Below are 14,884 nucleotides of genomic sequence, written 5' to 3'. Positions count from 1 at the left end.
TGTGGACACATGTGGCTAGCTGCTTCAAGTCCCTGCTGCTTTGAATCTGCACCATGATGGGCTGAGATCTGGAGCTGTCAGTCAAATAAATTCTCCCTGCCTTGAGTTACCTCTGCCTTGACATTTAACACAACGACGGGAAATAAAACGAACGCACTGAGTGAGCACAGCTCTCTTTGTGGTGGAAAGCACCACAGATTTACCAGAATTATGAAATGAAAACCATCAAAAACATACACGTAGACCTCAGGAGTTGAGAAAATGTTTTTTTCACAAGCTACAAGGCAGGAAAACAAAGCTTGATGTGGACACTAGGCTGTCCTGCAAAATCTTTTAACTACTAGTACAAATGGGAAATATTTTCATGGGGAAGATTTAAATTTATTTTATTATACTAGATTACATAAGGCCACTTCAATACAAGTATAAATTGTACTAGGAGCATATTCTCCCCCCCACCTCACTACCCTGTCTGTCTCTGCCCTTCCCCTCTGCCATGTAGCCCTTAGTTCCTGAGAGTTTATAATGTAATGCATTGCAAGCAAAACGTTCTGGTATTAGACACAAATCCTATATTGATTCTGCTAAACCAGTGAATTATTAGAACATAAAGGCTATGTACTCCCGAAATATTGCAAACTTTAGAAAACCTCCAGGTGTATAACCCAGAGCTTTAAAGGTACATGACAACTAGATTAGTAGTTGGCTACTGCTTTTCACACAGCCATGGTTACATTAAGGAGACAGAGATCAAAGGGAAGCCACTAGACATGTAATGCATGGGCTAGAAAACCCAGAAGAGGACTGAAGAGAAGGGAGATATTAATTGGAGACCTTGGGCATCTGGTGTCGGATGATAGGCAGCCTGAACTGGGGCATGGGGAATAGCAGGAAAAAGTGCACTCTTGCCAGGACCTGGAAGAGGTCAGCAAGAGGTTACCTGGCTGCTAGGCCCATGTTGCCCAGCTGGCAGCTGGCAGATTTACCACAGTTCTCTGGGCAGCAATCCAAGACCAAGACAAACAAGCACTGAATAAGCCGAGAACCCATCTTCCGTACAGAGATCAACAGAGACGAGGAGTTAGTGAGGATTCCAGAGAGCTTGCTGCCATGTCCAGAGGAGTAGCTGGAAGACCTGCGGTTAACACAAGCTTCCAAAGATTCGAAGATGCTTCCCCAGATGTGACCAGTGCTTCCCGGGTACCTTTCCAGGCTTACCTCCTCGCTTCCCAGGCATTCCTGGCACACATTCATTTCTGTGTTAGTGTTTGTTGTACCTTCAGTATTCCTTGCTAGACATCCCGATGTCAGTGAAAATGCTCTACATCCTCCTCAGAGTCTAATACTGTTTCACTCCAGTTACTAATACGCAAGCATAAGGGGTATATGCAGTGGTGTTCTGGACTATAATTAAACTAGAATTCCTTAGTTGAGCCTGCGATTGCAGGCCTGAACAGGAGGCAGAGACAGGGCAGGATAAGTCCAAAGCCCGCCTGGTCCGCAGAGTCTACAGTCAGCCTGGGTGACTTAGTGAGAACCTGTTTGTACTAGTTTCTCCTTAGACGCTCTGATAAAGTACTCTGTAGAAAGCAGTTTAAGCGAGAATTATTTTGCTTGCCAGTGCCAGGATATATCCTCTCATAGTAGAGGATGCTAACAGGATCGTTAGGCAGCTTTCTGTATTGCATCCAGTTGTGAAGAAGACAGACATGGAAGCCGCCGCTGGGTAACCTTAGATCTTTCAGTCTTCAAAGGACTTGGCCATGGAAGTGGTGCTGTCCACATACCCTATTCTTCTTAGTTCAATTTACCCAGTCAAGAAACTTCTGCATAGATATGCCCAGAGACAGCTTAAATCTAGATAGTTCCACACAGGCGTGCCACGAGTCTCCTTTCCTAAGGCTCTATGCCTTGTTTAACAGATGATGCAAACCATCATGCGCCTCCAATAAAAGGTTAGAAGAAATGCTGCAAGGGCCTAATAGACGGTTCAGTGGTCTTAAGTGTTTGCTCCACAGCCTGGTAACTTGAGTTTGATCCCCAGATCCCATGGCCAATGGGAGAACTGACTCTCCAAAGTTGTCTTCTGACTTCTGCTGGCACCCTTTGGTGCATTTGTGCCCACATTCACATAGCAAAGTTGTTTACCTGGCACGCCAATGCATCGATCCATATTCTGTGATTGTTTAGAGCATCAGCTCTTGTACTATTATTGCTGCCCTGGTGGTTCTCCACCCTAAGGAGTAATCCTTTGGCTCCACATGTGTTGGGTAAAGATTTGACCCCTGGGTTAGATCTCTTGCCCTACTGTTTGTGCCTTGACTGTAAATTTTTAAATCATTTCTTAAATACCTCCTATCTATCCTAGAACTCCAAAAAAATGAACATTTTTCACAAAGGATAGTTTCAAAGGAGTTTTCACTGCAAGCCATATGTTGTTTTGAAAACTACATTGAAATTTTGTGAAAAACAATGAAGCACATATGCGTGCTTATCACTTAGTGGTTCAGACTCACACAGCTTTAACTGAGTCCAACAAGCCAATTAGCACAGGCCAGAATTCACTGGATATAAAATTTTGCATTTTATATTCCCAAACTCTTTGATTACATATATATGTATATATGTGTGTGTGTATACACACATGTGTGTATTCATATAATACATATACAAATATACATAAACACACATATGTACATATACATGCATACACACATATACATGTACATATATGAGTATATATGTATTTATACCAAATATTGCATTCTGAAAGGCATTACAAATGGAAATTGATTTTTTGGCATTTCTTATGAAACTCTAAAATTATCTTATTTTACAGAAAACACTCATGCTTCAAATCAAATTCCTTTTCCCATTTCAAGAAAAGTTGCCAGGCATCAGTTGCTGCTGTATACAAAGCAATGGCATGCTGAAACTTGCAAACTGACTTTTTAGAAATAGAAAGATGCAGAGAATAGATGCCTGTGTAAATGTTTTTTTTCTGTTTGCTTGTTTGTTTGTTTTGTCCTGTAGAATTGTGTTCACTGTTTAATGGACATTATAAACTGTTTTTTTTAATAAATGACGCAGAATGAATGTGTTTGTAGGTTCAGTGTTAAACAAAAGCATCACGTGCTGTGCCTATGTACTTCCAGACTCTCCCTCTGAGTTGTTGTTGTCGTATGGGTGTGTGTGTAACTGTTACTTTTTTGGTTCAAACCTCTCAGTTATTTCTTCTCCTTCAATATACAAATGTTTGTGGGCATTGTTTGGAAAACTTTGGTCTCCCTGCATTCTTTCCATAAGGAACTGAGCAAGGATGGGCAACTGGTTGCTAACTTTACACTGAGATTCTTCCAGCACGATGCTCTAAGGAATTTCCTTGCTTCTGGGGCCTCAAAGTCCTCTTTCATTCTAATAGTGAGAGTGGCATAGGGGAAAGCGAGGTTTCTCTACGGGAAACAAGACAGCAGGTGAGCTTTAACATACAGCAGTTTGTTCACGCAGCAGTTGTCATAGCTCTGTAACCAACTTACAGGTCTGTGTTGCAGGTGTGTCTAGAAGGCAATCATACCCCAGAGATGTAGTTCAAACTGAACTGATAATACCTGGTAACTTTTTGCCAATAAGAATTTCATAAGAAGATGTAACACATTTTTCTACTGCAAGGAAGAATGGGGGCTCATCAGTACAACTATACACTGGAGCAGGAGTTGCACTTTGCGTGTGTTTGTAACATTTTCTTGTGTGCCCTATCTTTCCCATCACGTATTCGTGTATTTAAGTCTGACGGTAGGCCGCTTACATTAGCACTCCAACTGCGATCGAGGATAGAATATGTGACGTCACTAGCAATACTTCGCGGTAGAGGCAGCACAGTGTTGTTTTGGAGGGTGTTCTCTCAATCTGTCTTTGAAATCATTGATCTTAAGTATCCAGAGACAACCTAACTGCACCACTGAATGTGTCACAAGAAAATTTACTAAGAAAATTTAACTTCTTCAGGTCATGGAAATAAAATGATTTCAATGCTTTCCATAGAGCTACCATCTGAAGTTATTAACTGATCGGTTCTCCTTCTTGGAAAGTTACCCATATTGAAGACTTATTATTAATTTTTTAAAAAAAATTGATAAGACATGTAGACAAAGAACACAATGCATTATTTTTTGAATTGTTTCAGGAAATGCTAATATCTTTAAACTTTGGATGAGAAGAAAATAAGATAATGAAAGCCAAATTTCAAAGGTCAACTCTTGATGATCTTCAAACTCTGTAAGTTAATGGCAGTGGCCCGCTGATTATGGTCAAAGAAGTACATCACACAAATTAGTGGGTAGAACCTCTGAGTTCCCATAAGTGCTCTCTTTATATCTAGGTCTTAATGAATAGCTGTTTTCTATGTTTATTGAGTGAGTGTTCCCTGATTAATGGGCCATGTTTCATACTGCCATATAATTTCCCATATATGCCGTGATAGAACTTGTCAGCATTGCCATAATTAAGTCATCACCTACTGTAGCAACAGAACATTTGTTGATGTGTATAATAATCATTTAGAAGGCTTGACAGTCTACTATGTTCTTCAGGGAAGCATTAAATGATGATACAGTGTCAACAATTTACTTTATAAGAACATTAATTTAACATGAGGGTTTAAGAAATTTACTGTGCAGGTCATTGGTATAAAGGTTATATTAAATACAATATGAATAGATTTGTATTCTGATTCTGAAATGTTGAGCTTCAGTTGAAATAAACCACGTATCTAATGTCCATTTGCAGCACTATTTCTCTGTGCTTAAGTGAGGGACCTCTATTAGACTGATATGAATGATGTTGTATTTGACACTGTCATTAGAAATGGGCTGGCTCTCAGTCCACCCTTGTTTGTGATATTGTGATTTGAAACTTGAAAGTTCTGTGGTAGTACATTCTGTGGTCTCTCTTTTGCAGTATTTTCAGTGCATGGTGCATTTTATGTGTGTCATATGCTCATTAAACTTAACACTCCTGATATTCTTAAAACTTGGATGTCACAGGAAGAGGAGTCACCACATAGAAAAAGGTCAGTGTTCCACAACACAAAAATATGACAGTATGCATATATAGCAGAGATACTTTCACTAATACAGAGGAATGTCATCTAATTATTTACGTTTATAAAGGAAATTGTTCGATGCCTCAACAGATAAGCAACTGTGAGCTTTTAAGCCAATTTTTAGTTTTATTGCCAGGCATATCTTTCAACACAAATTAGATTAAAAGGAGAAAGCAGCAAGCTTTTGTTTCAGTGTACTAGCCAAACTTTGAACATTTTATTTTTCCAATAGTAACAGAGAATTTTTCCTGGTTCACATGTTAGCAATAGTTACTATCCTTATTCATTAAGAAAAATGCACTAATTTCTGAAGCACAATTAATAAAAATTCAGATCAGAAATCGAGGTTAAACCTGAAGATAGAAAAAGCAAAACAGCCAGCCAATGGCCTTACCTCAACCTCAGTCTGAAATAGTGATCCTGTGTCCCAGAATCTCAGAATGAGACTGTGTCTAAGAGTTCTCCCCACTGCCTGCCACCCTGGTGTGGGAAGACCTGTATATGTTTTGCTTTTATTGGTTAATGAATAAAGAAGCTGCTTTTGGCCAATGGCTTAACAGAATATAGCCAGACTGGAAAAGATATATACAGAGAGGAGGTGGAGTCAGGAAGAAGCCATGTAGCCTTGCCAGAGACAAACACCAGATGAAACCTTGTTGGTAAACTATAGACATGTGGCAATACACAGATTAATAGAAATGGGTTAAATTAAGTTGTAAATGCTAGCCAATAAGAAGCTAGAGCTAATAGGCCAGCAGTGATTTAATTGATAGTTTCTGTGGTTGTTTCAGGGCTGAGCAGCAGGGAACAAACAAGCTGTCTCTCCCAACACCACCCCCAGTCTTGTATTCCTCTCTAGGGCTGAGATTAAAGGCATGCACCACTGGGATTAAAGGTATGCACCATCCAATTTCTATAGCAACGAGGGTGGCTACTGGGATTAAAAGATGTGTTAGAATAATCTGGTCTGCAAGGCTGACTAATGTGACTGTTTTATTCTCATATCTTCAGGCAGTCTTCATTTATTAAAATACAATTGAAATGCCACTACATTTCCCCTTTTTTTTTCTTAAAAAAGAATGCTCTAACTAATACAAGAAAACTATATACAGTAAGTACAATGACTATATACAACATATGCAGGCATCATATACATCAACAATTTCTAGTCCATTTGCATTTAATGAATTCAAAGAAAATATTTTATGTTTATCCTATCTTGGTGACTCTAAAGTCTTATACCTATTTTATTTTCTATCATAACATGCTTTCTGTGTCTGGTAAACTATAACTATAGCTATCTAATCTTCAACTCGCACAGAGACCCAAGAAGAAAATAATATTAACTGAGTAAGCAGAAAGTACAAATAAGTGACTTCCAAAGAAATGTAAGTAATGACAGAAATAGTTAGTTGACTGGACAGTCACCCAAAGTCTTTCTGTAATGTTGGGGCATGCATCTTCAGCCTACATGCCTAGCATATTTGACAGAGATTTCTGTGAAGCAGGATATTTTATGTCCTGCTTGTCTAATTAGAACAGCATACTGTCAGCAGTCAAGATAGGGGCATTTTCTTGCCCAGTGGCTTACTTTTGCCACAAAGAAAGTAAACTCCCTGTGGAGAGTCTTTGATGCCCATTATCTTCTCTGAAGTAGATTGATGCTGCCAGGAACAGACATTTCTCTCTGTAATAATAAATGAAGAACCTAAATAATTAAAAACATCTTGAATGCCATATTCTGTAGATCTCTGAAGTATCTGAAGATGATCTATCAAAATTTACCTTTATTTGACCTTAAAAACATACCTAATGTGACAAGTTAGATTATACTATTAACCTATATTTCTTTATTATCCTAAACAGTTGCTAACAATAATTTTCAAGTTCTAGAAATTTGCATTACATTTTTTAATGAGCTATAGAAGTACAATACTTAAAAAAAATAGAAATTACAGCCGGGTGGTGGTGCTTGCCTTTAATCCTAGCACTCAGGATGTAGAGGCAGGCAGATCTGTGAGTTCGAGGCCAGGCTGATTTATGAGAGCTAGTTCCAGGACAGGCCCCAAAGCTACAGAAAAACCCTGTCTTTAAAAACCAAAAAAAAAAAAAAAAACAAAAACAAGAAAGACATGTATGTACAATATGTTTTAACAAAATTAATCCGAAATTTGTATCTGACTGCCACACGGAGGAAAAGATACCTCAAAACCTGACACACTTCCTCCAACAAGGAGTTGGCCACATCTGCTAACAGTGCTACTCCCTTTTTGGGTCATTTTCTTTCAAACCAGCACAGTCCATTTGGTTTATAATATCAGTTAACGTCATCATTTTTCTGTTCGTATGTTTTCTCTATGACCAGTCTCTCAGTGAAAGTGTGAAGGATAGAGTGCTAATGCCTCCCAAGATCTGTGTGTGAGGGTTCTTATGTAATTTATGTTCTAGTACTGTTTCTTTTATGAACATGAGTGTGATCATTTTCATCATAGTTTATGTTGCTAGGGCTTGTGCATTGGGTACATTTTTAAAGGGTATTATACCCTTCAAGATATGCTTTGTTGGTATTTGAGGGCTGCATTGGTGCCAGAGCCATGATGTTCCGTGTGACCTACACTGCGACCTGGGACAATTCAGATCCAGGTGCTGCCTGGAAACATGTCTGGATCTGTACCCCTGCTGCAGGTGGGGTCTGTGCTGATGTCTGTGGCCCATGTCACCTCAGGGGGCCATGGGGACAAATCTGGATGAAATCAGAAGGCCCTACTGAGTGGGCCCACCCTTCATTTGCCACAGAACAGCTGACCCTGAATCTTAAACAACATTAGGGCAAGAGAACTGGTCCTAATCCTTATGGTAGACCTGTACCCGCCCCTGCCCCAGCATTCAGGAGAGGCAGCCTCACCCCCACCATAAGCCAGGGAGAATTAACACTGATATTATGGGCATAGGGTAGCTGGCTCCACCCCTTAACTGAGGGGGATAACCCCAGTGGTCTTGATTGATAAGCTCAACTTCTACATAGGCCCACAGCCAGGCTTGGGATTGACCTCTTCTAACATTTATCCAATCTAGGACCTGTTGTAACTCACGAAGGGACTAGTCCTGTGGAATATTACCAGCAGGATCTCCATGACTCAGGTGGCCATGGGATCTCTGAGAGGCGATCCTGTGACTATGGTGTACCAGAAACAGAGGCCTTGAGCAAGACCAATGACTCATTGCAATGAACACTTGCAAGTAAAGCTGACTGGACACACTGTTGACTCCAGGATGAATGAAGAGGTGTTGGAGAGACAGGAAAGATGGAGGATCGAAGAGGTTTTATTTGTTTGCTTGTTTTGGTTTTATTATTGTTTGTTTGGTTGCTTGTTTCATTTTTGATTGGTTTGATTTCTTTTTAATTTTCTTTAGGGTGTACTGCATGGGTGAGGGGAAGACATGGAGGGACAGGGAGGTGAACAGAATTAGGGTTTACGATGTGAAATTCCCAAAATTTCATGAAAAAATATAGAATATTACAAATAAATAAAAAATTAAAAAATATTGAACAGAAAATATGGTCTCAGTTTGCTGTATCTTCTATTGTTTGATTCCTCTCAGTAAGACCATTATTTTAGCATTTGGATTTTTATGTTACTTAACTTTTAGATGCAAATAAAATTAACATGATATGACATTAGGCATATATTTTAAAATTAATCACAAAACTATGATCAAGAACACTAAATATTATTAGACTAAATAAAATGATAGTATGTCTGTGTGCATGAGACACAAACACAGACAGAGAAAGAGAAACAAAGACAGAGATGTGTAACATGACAAAATGCTTTAAATTTCTAAGTGACCATGAAATGAATGTCTTATTTTCTCCAACCATGGTACTTGGAAGTTGTCCTGGGTATAGTAGTCTGGACTGGCATCTCTCATCTCTTAGGTTCTTGAGGACATCTGTCAGTTTCTTCTGGCTTTTAGAGTCCCCATTGAGAAGCCAGATGTTGCCACTCTTAATATTCTTTCTTTGTACCATATATTTAGGTTTTAATTGTAGTTTCAAGAGGAATTTCTTTTCTGGCCTAGTGCATTCTTTTGTGGACTTTTTGGCAATTCCTCATTTAGGTTAGGGGAATTTTCTTCTTTACTTTTTATTGAAAGAATATTTTCTGTGTCTTTGAGTTGAGAATCTTCTCTTTCCTCCATATCTATTATTATTAGATTTGGGGTTTTTTTTTTCATATTGTCCTAGATTTCCTGGAGGTTTTGTTTATGGAGATTTTTTTTTGGTTAAACTTTTTCTTTGACTGACATATCCATTTCTTTTATTATGTCTCCAATGATTGAGATTCTTCTATCTCTTGTATTCTGTTGGTGATGCTTGCCTCCGAGATTCCTATTCAAGTTCCTAAATTTTTCATTTCCAGATTTTCCCAAGGTTATGTTCTCTTTATTGATTCTGTTTCCACTTTCAGTTGTTTTATTAATTTTTTCTATTGTTTGTAGTTTCATAGATTTATTCAAGGGATTTATTCCTTTCTTCTTTAAGAACCTCTATTATACTCATAAAGTTTTTTTAAGGTTTTTTTTTTTTATTTTTCTGCTATCTTGCAATATTTATGGTAGGGCTTCTGGCCTCTAGTAAAGACATTCTGTCTTGGTTGTTGTTGACTATGTTTTTATACTGGCATCTAGGCATCTGGATTGGAGATGGTTGCAATTCTAGGTATTGATTTCAATGTGCTTGGCACTAGCATCTGGAAGAGAGCTTGGCATAAGGAAAGAATCTCTTGTTGACTTAACAATTTAGCTTGCTGAAATAATTTCAAAGTATGCAAGTGTGTTTATGAGATGAAGCAGTGACATACTGTCTATGTTATCAGCCTGAAGAGTCTTTTTAAATACACCTTCCTGGTCATTGTAAGGAGGACAGTGCAGCAAAGCAAAGCACTATGATGATTTAAATAATGAGGTGACATTGACGGGGCTGGAGAGATAGCTTCAGTGGTTAAGAACACCGGATGCTCTTCCACGGGGTCAGAAATTGATTCTCAACACCTGTGTGGTGTCTCAGAACCATGTGTGATTCTAGTGCCAAGGAACCCAAGGCTTTTCCTTACCTCTGTGCCTACCAGGCATGAACCCCTCGCAGAGACTCACATAAAATAAAATAATTTCATATGAAAAAGAATAGGTCAGCAAGAAAGCATCATATATCACATTTAGTTAAAATATCCTCTTGTAGTTGTGATTTCAGTAAACTAATTTGTTATAGCTCCTACCTACTTCCTTTGAAGAGGAGGGTCTCGCTCTGACTTCTGTAGTTTGAAATAGTACACTCATCTCATGTTCTTTTTGGTACGTTTTAAATTTCATTTGTCAATGAGTATACATTACCTGTACTTTCAGAATTCTTGGTTTGCTGGGTTTTGTTTCAGTTTGAAAGTTCTTAGCCAATATTACTTAACTATGTCTTTCTTGTTTCTTGTTCTGATTTCCAATGTACCAGGAACTTTCTTTCTTTGTGCTATGCCATGGTCAGCCTGTAGCTATTTCTTGAAAGCATTATGTTTATGTTCTTACCAGTTATACATTGAGTAGCTTTAGCTCACGGAAAATAAAGGAAACTGATTATTAGTTCAAATAAGTTGGAAGAATGTCACATAAATCTTAGTTAAAAAATGCATGACAAGTGCTTTTGGAAGACGTGTTATAGTTTTGAAAAAAGGTAAGATGAGTACATGGATCATTATTCACAATGATATCTTCATGTGTTCTAAATCAACTTTTCTCATTTTAAAATGATATCCAAGTATGCACTTTAACCACATCAGCAACAGCTTCCTGTCTGACTTAGAGGTGGACTGAGCTATGCGACAGTCAAGTGTCAGCAAAATGCCATGACAGTATTCAGAAACTGAAGGTGCAGATGCCATCAACTCGAAACACCCAGAAGGTTGGGGAAGTTACTGATTTAGAATGGACTTGACAACAGCACCAGTAGGAGCATGGCAGACACTGTTCTGTCATTCTGGAGCTGGGGCTGCAATGCGCTGATAGAGATTTTATGTCACATAGAGGGGAGTTTTAGGTGCACACCCAACATTGCAAAATAAATAAATACAAATAAATAAATAAAATTTCTAATAGGAAGAACGCCCCTTCTGTGTTAGTGTTGAGAAATTTATAGGTAGGACAAGAACTATGAAACAGAGACACATCCTTTGCCTGGGAGAAATGACTTCCAGTTATTTTCTGGTCCTCAATATTGTGAGGGCAAGTTCCTCTGGGAAGATATGGCAGAGAATATGGATGTTCTCTGTAACCTCAACATTTTGTCTTCCGCTTTTCATCGACCCATGTTTTTGGCCTCTTATTTCTCAAATAGTTCTTAGTATCTTAAAAATTCAGTCTTACTGCAATTTGATATGCAATGTTTTGTTGATATTCATGGAGGACCTGCCCTTTCCTGAACAGAAATGGAAGAGGAGTGGATTGGGGTAGGTGGGAATGGGGATAAGGTGGGGAGAGGATTGGAAGGAGAGAAGGGAGGAGAAATTGTAGCCAGAATGTAAAAGATAAATAGTAGATAGATAGATAGATAGATAGATAGATAGAGATAGATAGATGATAGATAGATCGATAGGTAGATAGATAATAATCCTTTTTTGAATTCCCATCTCTCTGTTTTACCTTATTGTTTTTATCATAGCTCTGAAAATACCCATGAGAGTAATTTTAAGACCCTTTCTGATAGTTCTAGCATCCATGCCACACTTGAGTCTTATTTTGATGTTTTCTCTTTCCTCTTTTAACTTTTGCATTTAAGAGCGTCATTTCCAGAATCTGTAACAGGTCAACTTCCACATACTTATATAGCTTCATTTAATTAATATGTTTTAACTAAGATTTATCCTGTAATGTGTGTGTTTGGGCAAACACTGATAATTCATAATAGATTGTTTCAAATCTGTCTCTTTTGCTTCTCCAGAAAATAGAGAAGGACAAATGGTTCTTGATAGTGGCATATATAAAATGGTAATGATTATTTAAAAAGACAAGAGTGCAGGAGCATGGTGTTTGCAATACTGAGTAGAAGGGGTTAGATACAAAGAAATAGGAGGGAAAGGGGCAACAAAGGAAGCCCTTATCATGTCGTCCAGGATCAGATCAAAGGAAGCAACATAGGCTTAAGTAAAAGCTTATTGTTGGGTTGGTTACTGGAGAACATTCTGTCGGAAGTGTGTGCCCTAGGAGGCAGAGGGAAGAGATTACCATTGAGCTCCCCTTTAGACGATAACTTACATACAGGCCGTTATTTCATCCCTCATCGTTGTCAGAACTCGTTATACTCTTCGAATGCTAAACCACTGCTAAGGTGTCAGGTAAGAGCAACTGGTACAGCATCACCCGGCAAGCATTTGAGGGTGCTCATTTTTGCGTCAGAATGAAGTAATGAAAGATAAATCAATACACTGGATTCTTAATTCAGAATTAGTCTCATTTATTATAATATGAATTATATCCGCTACATAGTCCTCCCACTTGAGAAATATTAACTATAATGTGGCCAGAGATTTTTACAGCAAGGAAAGATCAAAGCAAGTCACAACGTGAAAGGAAGTTTAACTCAGACACAGTACAAACAAGAAAAAGCAATTAAAACTCAGAAGGAAGGAGAAGTCCAGAGGGTTGCAATTTCAATCTTGGCTCTTCACTACTGCTGTTCCCTAGAACGAGGTGGCGGCTGCCCTCATTGTGCAGAGCAGGATGGACGACAGGTGCCGAAGACGGGAGTCACTGGTTGGCAACCACCAGAGACAGGCTGCAGAGGTCTGAAGCTATGTGACACAATGTGAATGGTTTGCGGGCCATACCCCATACAACCGGAAGGCCTGCATCCATAAGGGACAATGCCCACGGGTCGGCAGCTGTTGGATACGCAAGGGAGTGGGCGGTAGCTGCCAGACCCACAGCCCACAGGCTGGCAGTTGTTGATGAAGGGACTAACCGGCCGGTAGCTGCTAGACACAAAGCTCACAGGCCTACAGGATGCTGGGTGGCAGACACCAGAGATGACGGACGAAGCCGGAAAGTAGCCAGAGCCCTGACAGGGTCTGGGAACATAGCATCCAGAAGAGCAACAGGTGTTTTCATAGTTGCTGGCTTCATGGACGGCCGGCTGGCCTCCGGAGCGTTCTCCAAAGGTCTCCGGGCAGTTGTTCATGAACCAGGTATGATCCTGACAGTTGCTGGGTATGCAGAAGACCTCTCCACAGCCCATGTTTGACGAACAGAGGGCAATGGAAGAAGGGGTAGCCGGGAGGTGGCAGGAGTTTCTGAGCGATCCTGAGCTGCAGTTTCCAGAGTAGTTGTTACGGCTAGTCATGGTGAGGGTTGGAGAGCGTTGGAGGTCTTAGAGAAGACGAGAGCTGCTCTGTGTGATTCTGACACTCATTCGTCCTGTCTCTTTATATACTCTCAGAGAGTGGCAGTTCTGTATACAGACTCATCTTCCTTGTTGTTTGAGGCTGCATCTGAACTCTATTATGTACAGGAAGTAGGGCTCCTACCTCTCATAAAACTGGATGATCCCTGCAATCCCTTCCATCGATTGAGTATAACTATAAATCAGAGTGACTGGATTTTAATGGGGTCCTTGGTAAAGTCACACCAACCCAAACAGACACTTTGGAAGGCTACGGACTCTAGTTCTAACCACCAGTGCACAAACATTTTTCTTAGCATTCTCTCTTGGAATTGCCTCTGAAAATTGAAGCAAACTACTCTGAATAATGAAAAGTTATACATAACTCACTGAATAGTAATTCCATTCTTTTTGTACAATGGCAAAAATATTTAGTAAGTAAGGGTTTTGCAAATTAAATGAAAATTTTTTCAACTTTTATGATCAAAGGAATTTTAAATGCCATACAGGGAAAGACTCCTGTGTGTTTTTCCTTTATTTCAGTGTCTGAACATAAAATGGATACCCCTGAAAATATGTTTATTCAGAAAATGAGTGCTTGCTTCATTAATTTCTGTAAATGAATAAACAGTCATTTGAGATTGTGCTTTGTCTGTGGTTCTTTTGAATATAGGTAATGAGGTTGAATTCAGTTAAAATGATAGATTCCAGTTTGAACAAGAGCAGGGAAATAGAATTCCATCAAGAAGGCTGGACAAAATGGCACTCATCATGAATTCAACAGGCTCCATGTGTTTCAATGTTATTCATGCTACCAATGAAAAAAATCTAGATACAAAGAAAAGAGTCTATTATTATGACCATAACAGTATCCTGTTTTATTTCATATATTACATCTGACCTCAATTTCCAAAATGGACTTCATGCAAGGGTTGGCATAAATAATAGCATTAGACTAAATGTAAGGCTGTCCTTAGGTTTGAGTACTTTGAAGACTGTTTAGGAACGTGTATGTCTCTGCAAACTCGTCTTAAACGCATGAGAGTGGTCAGCGTCCACTACCCCACTGCATTTATCGCCCACTGGCATATCCAGTAGCTCCATTGGCTATTTTAATGGGAATTTAAATTATCTTTTGAATCTCAATTCCATCCCCTTTGGCTAAAAATTCAATTTAAATCAGAGCAGTTTCTTCTATTTTAATGTCCCATGGTCATGGCCACACTTATCAAGTCTCCCTATGCCCAGAAAAGTAGGAAATATGAAATAGTGCATTGGCTTCTCTACAGCAACACAGGTCTCTTTTACCGGGAGGGTTATGTATGAAGATGAACTCATATGCAATCTGAGGTCTTATA

General features: G+C 39.1%; 1 protein-coding gene across 1 annotated transcript; it reads right to left on the bottom strand.

The window, feature by feature from the left end:
- Nucleotides 1-12,815: 12,815 nt before the first annotated feature.
- LOC119825032 (keratin-associated protein 26-1) lies at nt 12,816-13,487 on the bottom strand. The gene is given in 1 exon segment (XM_038345638.1): nt 12,816-13,487. A coding segment is annotated over 1 exon segment (672 nt).
- Nucleotides 13,488-14,884: the final 1,397 nt, after the last annotated feature.

Source organism: Arvicola amphibius, chromosome 10 (assembly GCF_903992535.2).
Source record: "Arvicola amphibius chromosome 10, mArvAmp1.2, whole genome shotgun sequence".
Classification (NCBI taxonomy): domain Eukaryota; kingdom Metazoa; phylum Chordata; class Mammalia; order Rodentia; family Cricetidae; genus Arvicola; species Arvicola amphibius.
This window is presented reverse-complemented; position numbering and strand designations above follow the sequence as displayed.